Genomic DNA, 13324 nt, shown 5'->3' on the forward strand with positions numbered 1-13324 from the left:
AAAAATTTTCCAAAATTTTATGACTAATGCCGAGGAGATGTTTATTATGTGAGTGCACTTATTATGCAAGTAAATATCATATCAAGGTAGTGGCCATGTTTAAAAAAAGCGATTACAGGAATCACAGTGCGTGTACTCACCTTGATCTGGGACTTCTCTCCAAAGATGTACAGTGCCACTTTGTGCAGCGTATGCACACCTTCTTGGGAGCCACCCTCAGTCAACCTTGATGCTCGCAGGGCAAACTCTGGTGCCAGACTTCCTGTTGAGCCGTGACGACGGTCTTTTAGGCTGCCCCAACGAGACTCTGCGCAGCCATTAACGCTGCACTCAGTACCGCACTTAGTACCACGGTAGAAAACAGCAATACAAGGACCAGCTACATAGATCTGTAGCCCTTTCCTAACATCGCACAAGTGTTGACTGAGTGGTTGACCTGTCGTATTTTTGTACCGAGTTTTATGCCACGTAACTATGTAAGACTATCATAAGCCAAAGGCTTGGGTATAATGCTCTGTTAAAAGAAATATTTTTTTTTTAAGTATTCTTCCTTTCGAAACATAAAGACACACAACATATACTATACAGCTGCATTCCCTCCTGAGAGCAAACTAGAGTGGAAAGAAATGCGCCTGAGGTAAAATACAGCGAAATATTATCACAGTCAAGTGCGGTAGATATACATGATATAGTGCTTAGTGAGACTATGTTTCCTGCATGCTCCACCTAGAGGTCTGTCTTGTTTTGTGACATGAGAAGGCAGCACAACACAGCCTCAACAATATCCCCATTCATTTAGGGGATCGATTTGCACAGCGTACCTAAGCCAAAGAACATATATCTAATTTTCTTATTCAATAAAATCTAACAAGTAAATTAGAGAATGGTTTTGCAGGCACAAAACCTTAAGGCCAAGAGCTCTGTTTGAGTGCTAAGTCTAGTACTGTACCTCAAAACTCTTTCTGTTCTGAGTACCACTCGAGCCAATAACGGCCAAATGTGAATTTGACCTGCCCAGCTAAGAAAACTAAGGCGCGTTTAAACAGGGGCAGATCTATGAATCATTCTTTGAGGGAGGAAGAGAGTAGAACCGTATGTTTTTTGGACTTTTTTCACTGTAGAAAGAGGGCTCAGCATTGTTTTCCTACATGACATTTCTCAAGAGGTGGTAGGGAACCATAAATCCACTTGAGTTTGAAGAGGACACAAATTTTTAAAGCATTTGGAATAATGTTTTATCTGGGTGCACATAGAAGCTGTTAATTATCGGTGTACACCTTACTGAAAGCAGCATTAAAAAATATATATATACTAAGCAGAACATAATTTGGAAACTAGTAAAGCTCTCACAAACATGATAGTACAATCACATGCAAGAACTTAAAGCAAGTTTTGACTTAGCCTACTGCAGAAAGCGTTTGGAAGTGCTGGTGATCTTGAACTCTTCCAGTGTAAGGAAACTGATAATTAAAGCAATCACAACCAAGAAGAGAACTGAATCCAAATGAGAAAAACTGAGGAATGAGGCCTTATGAAACACTGTAAGGATTGGACAGAAAAATCAGATCTAAAACAAAATAAATAACAAACCAAGGGTCACTCACTCTGAGATGGTAACAGGCCTCGATTTAGGTTCATGAACATTTGGAAGGAATCGGTAATCTCTAGAAAACAAACAAAATGGGAAGTTGGGGAGAGAAAAGAAACAAAGAAGAGCAATGAGGGGAGAAAACAAAAGTTGAGAGATAATTAAGAGCAGATTGCATAATAAAAGAGGGGGAGGGAGGGTGAAAAAAGCAGGATAAAATCTTAGTAATAAAGAACATTTGCACAGGTTGGGGCAACAACAGAAGCATACAAAATATGACAAACCTATTAACACCATCATAAAAGCACACAAAAACAGATTGATGTGCTGGTGGTCGCAAATGTTTTGAAAACATCACTGGAGCAAAAAAAGAAAAAGAGCAGAAAAAAGCTGCAAGTTTCTTAATGCAGATTTGGCTTCTGAATTCGAGGTGACAAAGGCAAGGAAACTTAGTTTTTACATAGCTGCTTGTAGAGGGAACAATTTCGAGGCCTCCTGTGTAGCACGAAGTTATTGAAAGGAAACATAAAACGAGAAATAATCAGGGGTTACTTCACAAATGTAGCTGCAACAAAAATTTTTTATTTTTTTTTTTATCTGAGAGTCCTTCCTCTTGAAGGACAAGCACTGAGGTATACTATTCCAAAGGCAGATAGAGAAATAAAGGTGGCTCTGGTTCTCGGAAAATAAGGAGGCCCACCCTCTCACACTCCACCGTGATGAAAAAGTAACTAGTTTAGACTACAAACTCCTTGAGCATTAATCACTATGCAGAAAATGGCCCACTAGTGTGCAGGTAATGGTAATGCGATAAGTTCAAGAAACTCTAGAGCCATCAAAGAAAGCGTACAGCTCAGCTGACAAAAGAGTACAGTAGCCACAGTCAGTTGCCTCAATCAGTAACTTTTCGTGCCCTCTGGAAGGCACAAAGTGATAGTATCACCCAGAATGAAGCTAAAAGGTTCCAAAATGGTGGCCACTTTTGTGTTGTTGCCTTCATTATAACAGCAGCCACGCTGTAGTGGCTGGCCTAAAAAACCATTACCTGCACAAAACCCACGGATACTTCATACAGTGCATGCAAGGCCAAATTCAATTCTAAATTAAAAGCTGCTTGCAGAAAATCATATCATGCAGTGGACTGTAGTTAGACTGTTATGAAGCTTTTTTCGCTACCCATACATACATGACAAAAAGTGAATGCATAATATTAAGAGCACCAGTCCTGTTGTCTTGTGTTCATCCTTGCCCGTTCGCGCTGCCTCTTATTATTATGCACCCTTTTTGCATCGTTCACAACAAAAAATATGTCAACAACGAGGGCCAATGCATGCAATCTTCATGTAAATATCTGTCAGCCACATTCGACTGGACATGGCACATCTATACAAAGGAAGTGACTGGATTTATGATCAGTGCTATTTGATTCTTTGGAGATGCACTGATTGAAAAGAGCGCCGCAATGCTCTTCCCGGCCGTTATGTTTCTTTGCTCGTATTGTTTGCATATCATGAGCTTCACTTGACCTGCCCCGCATACCTTACAGCAAAGCAGCAGCTCTAGAAAGATTAAAGAACCCTCAGAAACAAATGACAGCAGTGACGTTGCTATAGTGCACTGTCAAGTGGCTGGTCCTTTCTTTACCCTTTGTCAAAAATGCACATTGGGCATTTGACTTACTAGTGGTATTCAAAATTCATAGCAAAGTGCTTGCAATGAACCACACAAAATAGGCCGCAGTGGGTGAAGAAGCGAGCAGAAGAAGGTTAAAGGAGGAGTACTCACGTTTTCCCCCTTTGCCTCCAGAGGAGCGCAGGCTGTTGACGGCCTTCTGGAAAGGGTTGTGCGATCGGCGCGCTGTCTCGGGCGTCAGCGTGGGGAAGTTGTCCTGGGCTCCTTCGAGCACCAGGGAGCTGATGCTGAGCGACGAGTCGTGCACGCCTGGCGAGGCACGCGACGGCTGGGACAGGGGGCTGGCCCGCACCAGCGCCGCCACCAGCTTCTCCTGCTCGATCGAGGACGATGTCTCGCTCGCCGTGCCTGCAAGGGGAAGACCAACAACAGCGTGCTACATCATGAATTGCGACTACAGCAAAACTCCAGTGAAAATCCTAACAATACACACAATATGGGCCTCATTCTTACAAGTGTGGTCTATACCAGTGCCACACTTCTCAGAAACGGATCAAAAATTAATATGTAAGAAAGTAATCAAAGTGCAAAACCGTGCTTTTGACTCTATTCTAATCTTCTAAGCTAGAATTAAGGCTGTTCTGTTACCTCTCAACAGAAGCTGAAAGAAACATATATAGATGACAGTTGGTTAGCCTTAAATTCTTGGAAATACGAAAATTTACACGACAAGTGAGACCTAAATGGCTTCTGAAAGCTTGATGGGCCAAACAAAATATTAAAATTTTATTTGAGCCAATCGAAAATCACATTTATATGTGTTCAAGCTGTCAGGGCTGGCTACAGCTACAGCACAATAGCACTGTGCAAACTGACCGACAAGCTGGCCCACAATGAGGAAGGGGGAGAGGAGGAGGAGAGTGGAGGGTGACCCACTGGAGGTGGTCGGGTGACCCTTGAGCATGCCCATCACGCCCTTGCCATGGAAGCCACTCGCCCGGATCAGCAGAGCCTTGGTGCCTGGATGCCGCCAGCACACCGAGGGAAACCTGCACGTACCAGAGCAATGTTCAACAACAATGCATCTAACCAAACAGCCTTATAAATATGGAAATGTTCTGTGGTGGGCCTGAACATTTTCTTTACCGATACAATAACCGGCATTTTGCTCCCTGACAAACGATACTGAAGTGTCTACCGAGTGAAGATGTCCATTTAGGTCCATTTAGGCCTGTGGTGATTGGTTGGAACCTTTTGAAATGTGGAGGTAACACTAAACAAATTTTAACTATGAGAATCAAATCCTCCTCTTGGAACAGAACCAACTTGCACGTACCTTTATACTTCAAGACATTATGTCAGAAAATTCACATCTATAACAGCAAGACCCCGTGTTCAGTATGATCTCCCACCGCACCAAAATATGAGAACAATCTTTTCCAAGAGGGCATTATGAAACAAATGGCATTTGTATAGTCCACTTAAGCATAGCTGCAGTTAGCAGGCATAGCACGAAGGTTACCTTATCTTCAACCATAAATTGTGTTCAGGTAAATAGAAATGCACCTGCCATAATAACCACCCCACCTTCCTTCCTCTGTTCAGCATCTTGCCAACCGCGCTTAATCCAGCAGCTGTGATCAGCACAGGGAACATCTTGTGGTTAAAGCAGAAGACCGAGCCAAAACGTCGAATGCTGAGCCTCCAGTTTCAAGTTGACAGAATCAGCAGCTTTAAAACGGTGCTAATGAATGCTTCTTCTGTGTGCCGGCTTCAGTATCTTCATTCCCAACAAGTGCAAAATAGAGCCCAGAAACACTTAGTTCCTCAAAGTAAATTTCCAAATTCATGCAAAAATGAGGTGTGAAAACATTCAAAATTTCAATGTCTTTGAATGGTACTTGCTATCTGATTCGATTTGCAAACACAATTTAACTATACAAATTATTCACTTACTACATGATTAGTGGTATTACTATATGATTACTACATGGCATTAATAAGGCTACAGGTATACATTATGATTATGATGAGTGAAAAATGTTTTTGCAATGTCTGCTTCTTTTCATAGCTCTGTTTTAACTTGGCAGTAGTCCAAAAATATTCAATTTGATTTACACCAAGTATTTGACATTTGAATTTGCTTCACACCTCGAATTCTGCTATTCACAGCATTAGTAGAAATTACTTATTAGTGCGAGTCTGCTGCAAGCAATCACATTATTATCAGTTCAAAAATAAAGTGAGTCAGAGGAAAGATCGGAGTTGAAGCAAAAATTTAGACATTCGAGGAATCCAATGATCACCCCAAGGAACCCCAAGTTTCCTGGCTACCTAGTCTGTGGACTTCCACGTCACCCACACATGCAGGGAGCTCTCACCTTGCGTGCCTGTAGCAACGCGACAGCTTGCGGATGCTGTCATCAGGAACACTTTGCGGGACCACCACAAGTGCCGGGTAACTGCCGACGACAACATGGAAAGGAGGAGACAAGGTGTCACTATAACTTAAAAACCAAACCTGACAGCGTGTCCCCCTGAATTTTGCAGACTGCAGTCGAACCTCATTACATGGCGCTCGACAGTATTTGCAAGGACAAGCTACAGGTACTTATCTAGGTAGCATTTCAATTCCCTGCCCGTGTCGTTGGCTTCTGTGCTGTCTAAAGCTCAATTTTCACTTTCCAACCAGCTGTCATCATGAATACTTGCATGATCTGCAGAAATCATTTGATCAGCTATTTCTCGGTCGGTCAGTTTAACCACCAGGGCACCACAACCAAGCTGTCATCAGATAAAAGACAAAGTCCTCAAACAACACTTGCAAGTGCCACTTCCGATCGTTCTTCGTGGTGCCTTTGTAATGGAAGTCTTCATTCTTGTGCTTTGCATTTAAAATTGTGCAAAGTCAAAGTTCGGAGCAACATCCTTTTTCTGCGCCCACTGTTGGCTGCCCTAAAAATCTTGATTCTCAAGCAAAGCTATTTCACACTTCTGCAGTGCCATTGCCACTGTGACAGATAAGAAGGAGCATTTTGCCTGATGAAGTTCATGGAATCGCATGGGGTCATGGACTGCAGCACACAAGCGCCGGTTGGCAGAAGTGGTGGCAGGAGCGCACCGCTCGCATGGCATGACGAGGCACACGGTTCGATCATGTGCCCGTCACATGCCTGTTCGTGCTGCTTTCTTTCGCTATTCCTAGATGGGGCAGCGTATGATCCACACACACATTTGCTGTGGCTGATTATAACAATCGAAATACTGTGTTTCCTGAAATTTTCTAAGCTACTTTATGCATTTTGAGCACTGCGAGTACAAAAACTACTTCGCTATAACAAATTGAGAGCCAAATTTTTAAAATTTCATTTTGCTAACAGATTAAGCTCCTTTAGAAATAAAGCATGGACAAACCTAACTTTGCTTTTAGTTTGTTTTATCCAGTAGTTGGCTATGTATATCAGTGTTCAGTATATTGAGGTTTAACTATACTTGAGCCATAGCATGCAAGTACAGCTTCAACCTTGTGAGCGTGGACGGTTATTTTGCCTGGTGAAAACACAAATGTGTTAGAGATGGAACAAGAGGAGGTAGAGTATGCAGCATAGATTACATAAAAATCCCCCTTATTCACTTACCAAATAAAGCTGACCACAGAAATTAATTTAAAAGGATAAGAGTAAAGAATAAGAACTAGACAAGACTGACCTGCGGCACACGGTGTAGCCCAGGTTGACGGAACTAATTCGGAAGCCTTCAGGACGACCCCGGGACATTGTTGAGTTTGCGCCAAGTGCGCCCAGGTGCAGTCGCTGCCAGTCCCGGCTGTACACCGTGTCGCTCATCTTCTCCAGTGACCGATGTGGGATGTGCGGTACAGCCGGCAGTGGCGGAGGAGGTCCAGACTCTGCATCATCTGTGAGTGGAACATGCAGAAAAGAAGCATTTCAAAGGGAAGCACGCTTTTTCAAAATTTTGTGGTAGTATAAGCACTGCACATCACCTTGCGATGCCTGTTGGGAGCAGGAATGAGCTGTCAAATGAAAAAGTGAACATGCAGTTCAACAACTTTGCTGAAATTAGAATGGACTAACTCACCGTGGAAAGTTCGAACCAATTATAAATAAATACTTTTTGAACATAGATAGCATTACCTCATACCAGTGGTAAATTACTTAACCGCCTCGAACCAGTCATAGTTATCAAATTCTACTCCTCATTTCAGAGTGTTCAGCTTGAAAACAATTCAGCATCAAAAGTCAAACTCGTTATTACCATCATACATCATACATAGCAGCAACATAGGCCTCTCCCATCATCTCTCAATTAATCCTGCCCCTCTGCTACCACCTTATCACTGCAATTACGAAGTTTCTAATTTTATCTATACAGTACACCTAACATTAGTCCGCTCCCTCTTAAGAGTGCCTTCTCTTGGAATGCAATCTGTTATCCTTAGTTACTCATGCCTGTGCCCATTTCTCTCATCTCTTCTATTGTTGTTCGGTTTTGAGACTTGAATGTTACTTAGCCTTCAGCATATTCATTTTCAGGCCTATTGCTCTGCTCCACCTGTCCAGGTCACTGCTCATGGCTTAGCAATTCGTCCCTCACATTGATTCATGTCATCAGTGACTCTCAGGTTACTAGTCAACCCAGCATAACCTTAAAATATTCATAGCACCACAATGTCTCTAAGAGAGCGTTTGTTTCACTGAAAATTACTAGTCATTTGCACGACATTAATGATAGCTCACACTAATTTTCCCTGCAAGAACATGCAATGTGTAACTAACAGAGGTATGTCACTGTAATGTGAAATCTGCCCATTCCACCCAAAATGAGTGTTGCAATGAGAGCACTTAAAACAGCAACTTGTATCCTGTTCATCTTCATGTTAAGTAACGCAGATGTGACCACATTTCGTGAAGACTAATAAGTAGATTCCATATATATCAAATTTGGTGTCTCTGATAACCTGAGTTGCTTTGGGACGCTATGCCCTAAATACCAACCACATATCAAACTCAAAGAGGATTGTGAAACTATTTGACAAATCTACAATTCGCTATATACAACATGACACTGAATAAGAGCCTAGAAGTAAGAGTATGGTGCACCAATGCTAGGGATGCATGTTCTGAAGCAACATGCCACTGGTGTACTGGGAGCATGCTGCTTGTTGGTTGTCGCTGGTGATTCTCAATTCAGGAGATCAGCAGCGAATGGCCTTCAAAAGAAGACCGTACAGCCAATAGCATCTACTGGCTTTAATGACATTAAATGTCCTCACACGAAATCGCAAGTAAATGGTAGATGTGCCTCCAAAATTGGATTACCTGCAATGTCATGAGAAATGGTTCATGCCATTGACTGACGGCCCTTCTTTGATGGGTTTTAAACTACTTATAGCTGCGTTTTCAATCTGTATCCATGTACAGGTCCAGCCTGATTTGCATCAAAGCCGCCACAAATGGTTCTGTGACTAGCTACTACTGCCTTGCACAAGAAGCCTAATTGTGTTACCACTGCAGTAAAATTTTATAGTTCTAATAAACAGAGAACTGTTCAGTGGCACAGTAGCACATGAAACATGACCGATTAAGGACAATGTGAGAGGGGCACTGAAGGCACCAGGGAAATGAAAACCGGAGGTGGCAGCGGGACATGCCGGCTTCTCCAAGCCAATGACAGCGAAAACGATGCTCTCCATCACACCTGATGAACTAAAACCCAATTCAGGATGATAGTTGCTTTGCGCCGCAAGCATGAACATGCGAGCCTTTGTTGACATGCGCGCACAGTCTGAGTAGAAAGTGAGGTTGTCAGGCCGACAGGCATGCCTACCCTTCTAATTCTTTCGCAGAGCTTTATGGGTAAATGCGATAATCACAGTACAGGTCCCTTTTAGCACAGGTGCTGCACCACATTCGGTGCCCGTTCAGGAATGATTGCGACCGACTGCAACATTTTGCCAGAGCTGCGGCCGGTTTTGCTGGCTGCGTGTTGCATAGGGAGCCCACATGTATCGTACATGTAAGCTCCCTAGCATTGCACAGATGCTTGTGACACCTAATGGTTTCCCCCAATGCTTCGTTCACAAACCTCCCCCATACTACCCCAGATGGCGCAGCAGGCAGAGTGCTCTGCCACTGCGCACTTTTTATCTGTCTTCCAGGCGGTGCACTTTTACACATGCACTCCGATGCATGCTTCGGTATGCGTTCTGCTCAACCTTTTGCGCTAGCAGCACAATTTTTATGCTTGTTCTTTTCGAGGCAGCAGCAAAATTTCGCTACATTGAAATTCCGATAAAAATGTTTTTGTTATACTGAGGCTAAATATACATGCTGTTCTAAGGACATGAAGTTGTGAAAACCAAAATACTTTGTTACATCGAGCATTTCGCTACACTGAAGTTTGTTACATCTTGTATTCTTACCTGTATTCTTAACTGCATTCTTACAGTTGACATGTATCTAATGTGTCACGTACAAGTGGTACTGGCATGCAATCACAAAATGTTTGCCCTGCTAATTTAACGCTGCACGCCTTGCTTTCCTAATGTCATTTATTTACCGCAAGCTTTTGTTGCTTGCCCGATTCAAATTTCGCGCATGCAAACATACGCTGCATCAATAAGAATAATGCAATATAAAGGCTTTAGAAGTGTCATGGTAACTTTGCCCAAGCAATATTATTCTTAACATTACCCTGTCATGCAATTAAGTTTGAAATAATATAATTATTCAATGCAGATATCTGGGTGAGTTTGTATGAATACACAGCTAACAGACATAAGAATACATAGCGCTTGTTATGTCCTTATATTCTCTTTGTGTCCGTGTTTATGCACTCATGTTAGCTATGTAATATAACGAGCAGCCAGCGGCTGCTCCACCTTTGCCAAGCGCAACTGTGGCTGGCTGCCCAAGCCAGCATGGCTTTCATGGGCATACAAGCAGTAAAGCGACATTGCTTTTCCGATATGCAGAGTTCATGAAAAAACAGTCTATACTGGGGTGAGGCACAAGCAAAACAGCCCGCTGCACGCTCCTCCTACACATCCCCACAATTCTGGTGCACACAGACAACCGCAGCACGCTCACGCCTGGCCCTCCAAGTTGAAAAGGCCTTCCTTGCATGCCACCCGTAATCAAGGAGCCCCACATCCTTGTAGTGCACACAGATTGCTGCCATTCTGCATTATATAAAATTGTAGTGATACCCAATACCGTAAGTGACTGCATCTTGCCATCTCCTTCCAGTATGTACGCAACCACAGTTTGCAAGCTCAGAGTGGGGTGATCAGCCACAAATGTCTATTATAAGAGTGGTTGTTGACAAAACCCTAAATAACTTATCCATTGTAGCCAAATATCTTCTAGTCCCAATATACGTTACAGAAACTGTCAGTTTAATGGGAACCATTTGGCAGCTGACTAAGTGAGTGAAAAATATTCTTCACTCCTACTGCCTCTTAGAACCACGAGCCTTACCGCAGTGTGCAGATTGTGCTTACATAGGATAACCCACATGGTTTGGCTGCAAGGTACCTAATGCCCTTCAAAATCTCCACTTGGTAATGCAGTATGCCCATCTGAGCATCAGACATTACATTCCCTATAGGGGAGAAAACCTGGGCCAGGGGGCGCTGCGCCGCTCTGTGCGTCAGCGCCCTCCATGGAGACCCCGTCAAAACCTCCGCGCAGTGCGGCCGCGTCGTCTGCTCCCCGCCGCATAAAAAAGCATGCTGCCGTCTGCTCCGCGCTGCTTTCCAGCACGTGTTTGTGCGTGCGTGGTCGGTTGCTTCTCTCCTCCTCCGGCCGCATTCTGGCCGCCGTCGTGCTCCAACAAAGGGGGCAAGAAAAAAAAAGAGAAAAAAAAAATGGAATAAAAAAGTGACGGCGCGCTTTTTCGCAAAACTCGTGAAAGTGTTTTTCTCTCTTCTCTCTTTCGTGTTGAAACGATGGTTGTCGTTTTTTTTTTTTTAGGTATCTCGTATCGGCTCGTATCTCGCACCTCTGTTTGTAACTGGCGGTGCCGCAGCAGCCATCGCGAAACCAAGTCGGCCTCAAGAAACAGATATATGTCATTAATGCCATCACTCGGCGCTTATAAAGGGAAAACACATACGTCAATCGTTTTATCCTCATACGCGACCCTGCTTCGGGAGCTCAAAACTGCGCATTCGCTAGAGGAGATAACTGTACTAGGGATTGCACAGCGTTAAGAAGACAAAGGTTTACTCAGAGACATGTCCCCGCCTGCATGAAAAGTCGTCAGGCATTTCCTCGCGCTTCGTCTCGCGGAGAGAGGAAACTGCCGAAAAAATGGCATGCCTCGGCTTCTCGTCAGTGATCCAGGTCGTTAAGAAACCTCTCATCGTTAAAGGTAGATAAGTCATTGATTTCGGATGGCAGTGCCACAGCAGTGAACTCCCCCTGACCGCTGTCAGCAGGAACCAAAGGGTAAGGCGGCATGCTTTGTGCCTTTGTAGGGAACGCGTCCTAAACGCGCCGAAAACGGGCACCACGGCGCCGGCAGCATCGCCTAAAACATCAGTCCCCAAAGAGTTGAATAGGCCCCTTTCAAGTGAGCAGTCACAAATGTAAAGGAAGCTCCCCAACCAGCGCCCGGAGCACTCGTCGCTGTGTACACGCGTATCAATTCTCAACGAGAAGGCTGGACCCTTCATTCTCTGAACAACATGGAAGAGACATCAAGAGGTGCCGCCTCAAGTCCTTCAAAATACCTGTCGCTTGCCTCTGCCTTCGAGTACCGAATTCACGTTCATGTTGTTGTTTTTGTTGTTGTTTTTTTGTCTGAGCCTGCCAACAAGCACTCTTTGAAAACAATGTCCATGGCGATCAATTAATCATAATTTCTCACTTTCGAAAGCACCGATAAAAAGCGTGCCTCCAGCCAGCCTCTATGTCAGCCGGGGCACAGAAGAAAGCAAAAATAAGAAACACCACTGGCAAAGAGCGCCGGCTTTGCGCGCACAGACGCACGACCATCCCCCCTCGTCCTCACTCTCCTTCTCCCGCTCCGCGTGCACGTGTGGCTGCCTGTAGCACGCGCTCCCGAGCGAGCGGGCTGCGCAGACTCCGCAGACAGCCGTGCGCAGCGCGGGCGCGGATGCGCGTATGTTTTGTAGTTCCTCTCCGCTCCGCTGGAAACAGGGCGCTGGTGTCACGGAGCAAACTCAAGCTTTGGTTCCCTATAAGATGAACTTCCCCTTGTTCTCACTCGGTACCAACCACAGAGCTGGCTGCACAGCCAAAGTCAAAGCAGGGTCCTCACCCGAGGCATCGTCGTCCTGCAGAAAGGTGAGGGGCCGGTCGGGAGCCTCGTGTTCATAGGGCGGTCGTGCCCCAGCCGGGAGGGTCCTGGCCGCCATGGGCCCCTGCACCACATACTTCTGCTTGCGAGACGAGGGACGGGGCTTGAAACCTGCCCGCATGGCTGTCTTCAACAACTGCCGTTTCGCCTTGCCTCTGCAAAAAATAAACAGTGCCATGCTGTCTTTTGTTGCTTTGCTTTTTCTAGCTTTGTGAGCCAAAGGGTATATTTTAGCAATATTGCCCGTGGATGCCATTTCCACGCATACCGGATGTCATTTAATGACCGTCAACTGTGTCTGCACTTCATGGGGCTGATAGCGGCTTGATGAGATGGGCGCGATGGCTTAGTTTTGTTTATGACTTTAAACGTCCCAAACTAATATTGAAGGATGCCATAGTGGAGAGCTCCTAAAATTCCGACTTATGGGGTTCTTATTGTGCACGGACGTCATACAGCACACGGGCACCTTTTTGTATCACTTCCAAAGAAAAGCGTCATCACTGGCCAGGATCGAATCCGCACTCTCGGGATCAGCAATCGAGCGTTCTAAACACCAGTCATGGCGGTGGGGCAGGGCAGGCTTATCTCAACCACATAAGTAAGAGTGTGACAATTACAAGAGAACTAATGACCGTATCAATGTATCTATGCATGCCAGCAAATAAAACAGGCGCTCTAAACAATGCTGCTCCAGTCAGAACGCCATTCCAAATGTAGGAACATCACATGTGCTATTTTAACATCCGAGCAGGCGGG

General features: G+C 44.6%; 1 protein-coding gene across 2 annotated transcripts in view; it reads right to left on the reverse strand.

Moving 5' to 3' along the window:
• Positions 1–13324, reverse strand: part of Sbf (SET domain binding factor) — a 144013-nt gene that overhangs the window by 26804 nt on the left and 103885 nt on the right. The window contains exons 22-28 of one of the 2 annotated variants that reach the window (XM_084600838.1): positions 12527–12720; positions 6929–7136; positions 5602–5682; positions 4157–4269; positions 3374–3628; positions 1605–1664; positions 141–307 (exon numbers count right to left, since the gene is read on the reverse strand). In XM_084600838.1, the coding sequence (XP_084456964.1) occupies positions 141–307; positions 1605–1664; positions 3374–3628; positions 4157–4269; positions 5602–5682; positions 6929–7136; positions 12527–12720 (1078 nt within the window). The remainder of the gene's footprint in view (positions 1–140; positions 308–1604; positions 1665–3373; positions 3629–4156; positions 4270–5601; positions 5683–6928; positions 7137–12526; positions 12721–13324) is intronic. The other variant, XM_084600839.1, reaches the window with a different exon arrangement.

This window comes from Amblyomma maculatum, chromosome 4 (assembly GCF_055883805.1).
Source record: "Amblyomma maculatum isolate TAMU_Amacu chromosome 4, ASM5588380v1, whole genome shotgun sequence".
Lineage (NCBI taxonomy): Eukaryota > Metazoa > Arthropoda > Arachnida > Ixodida > Ixodidae > Amblyomma > Amblyomma maculatum.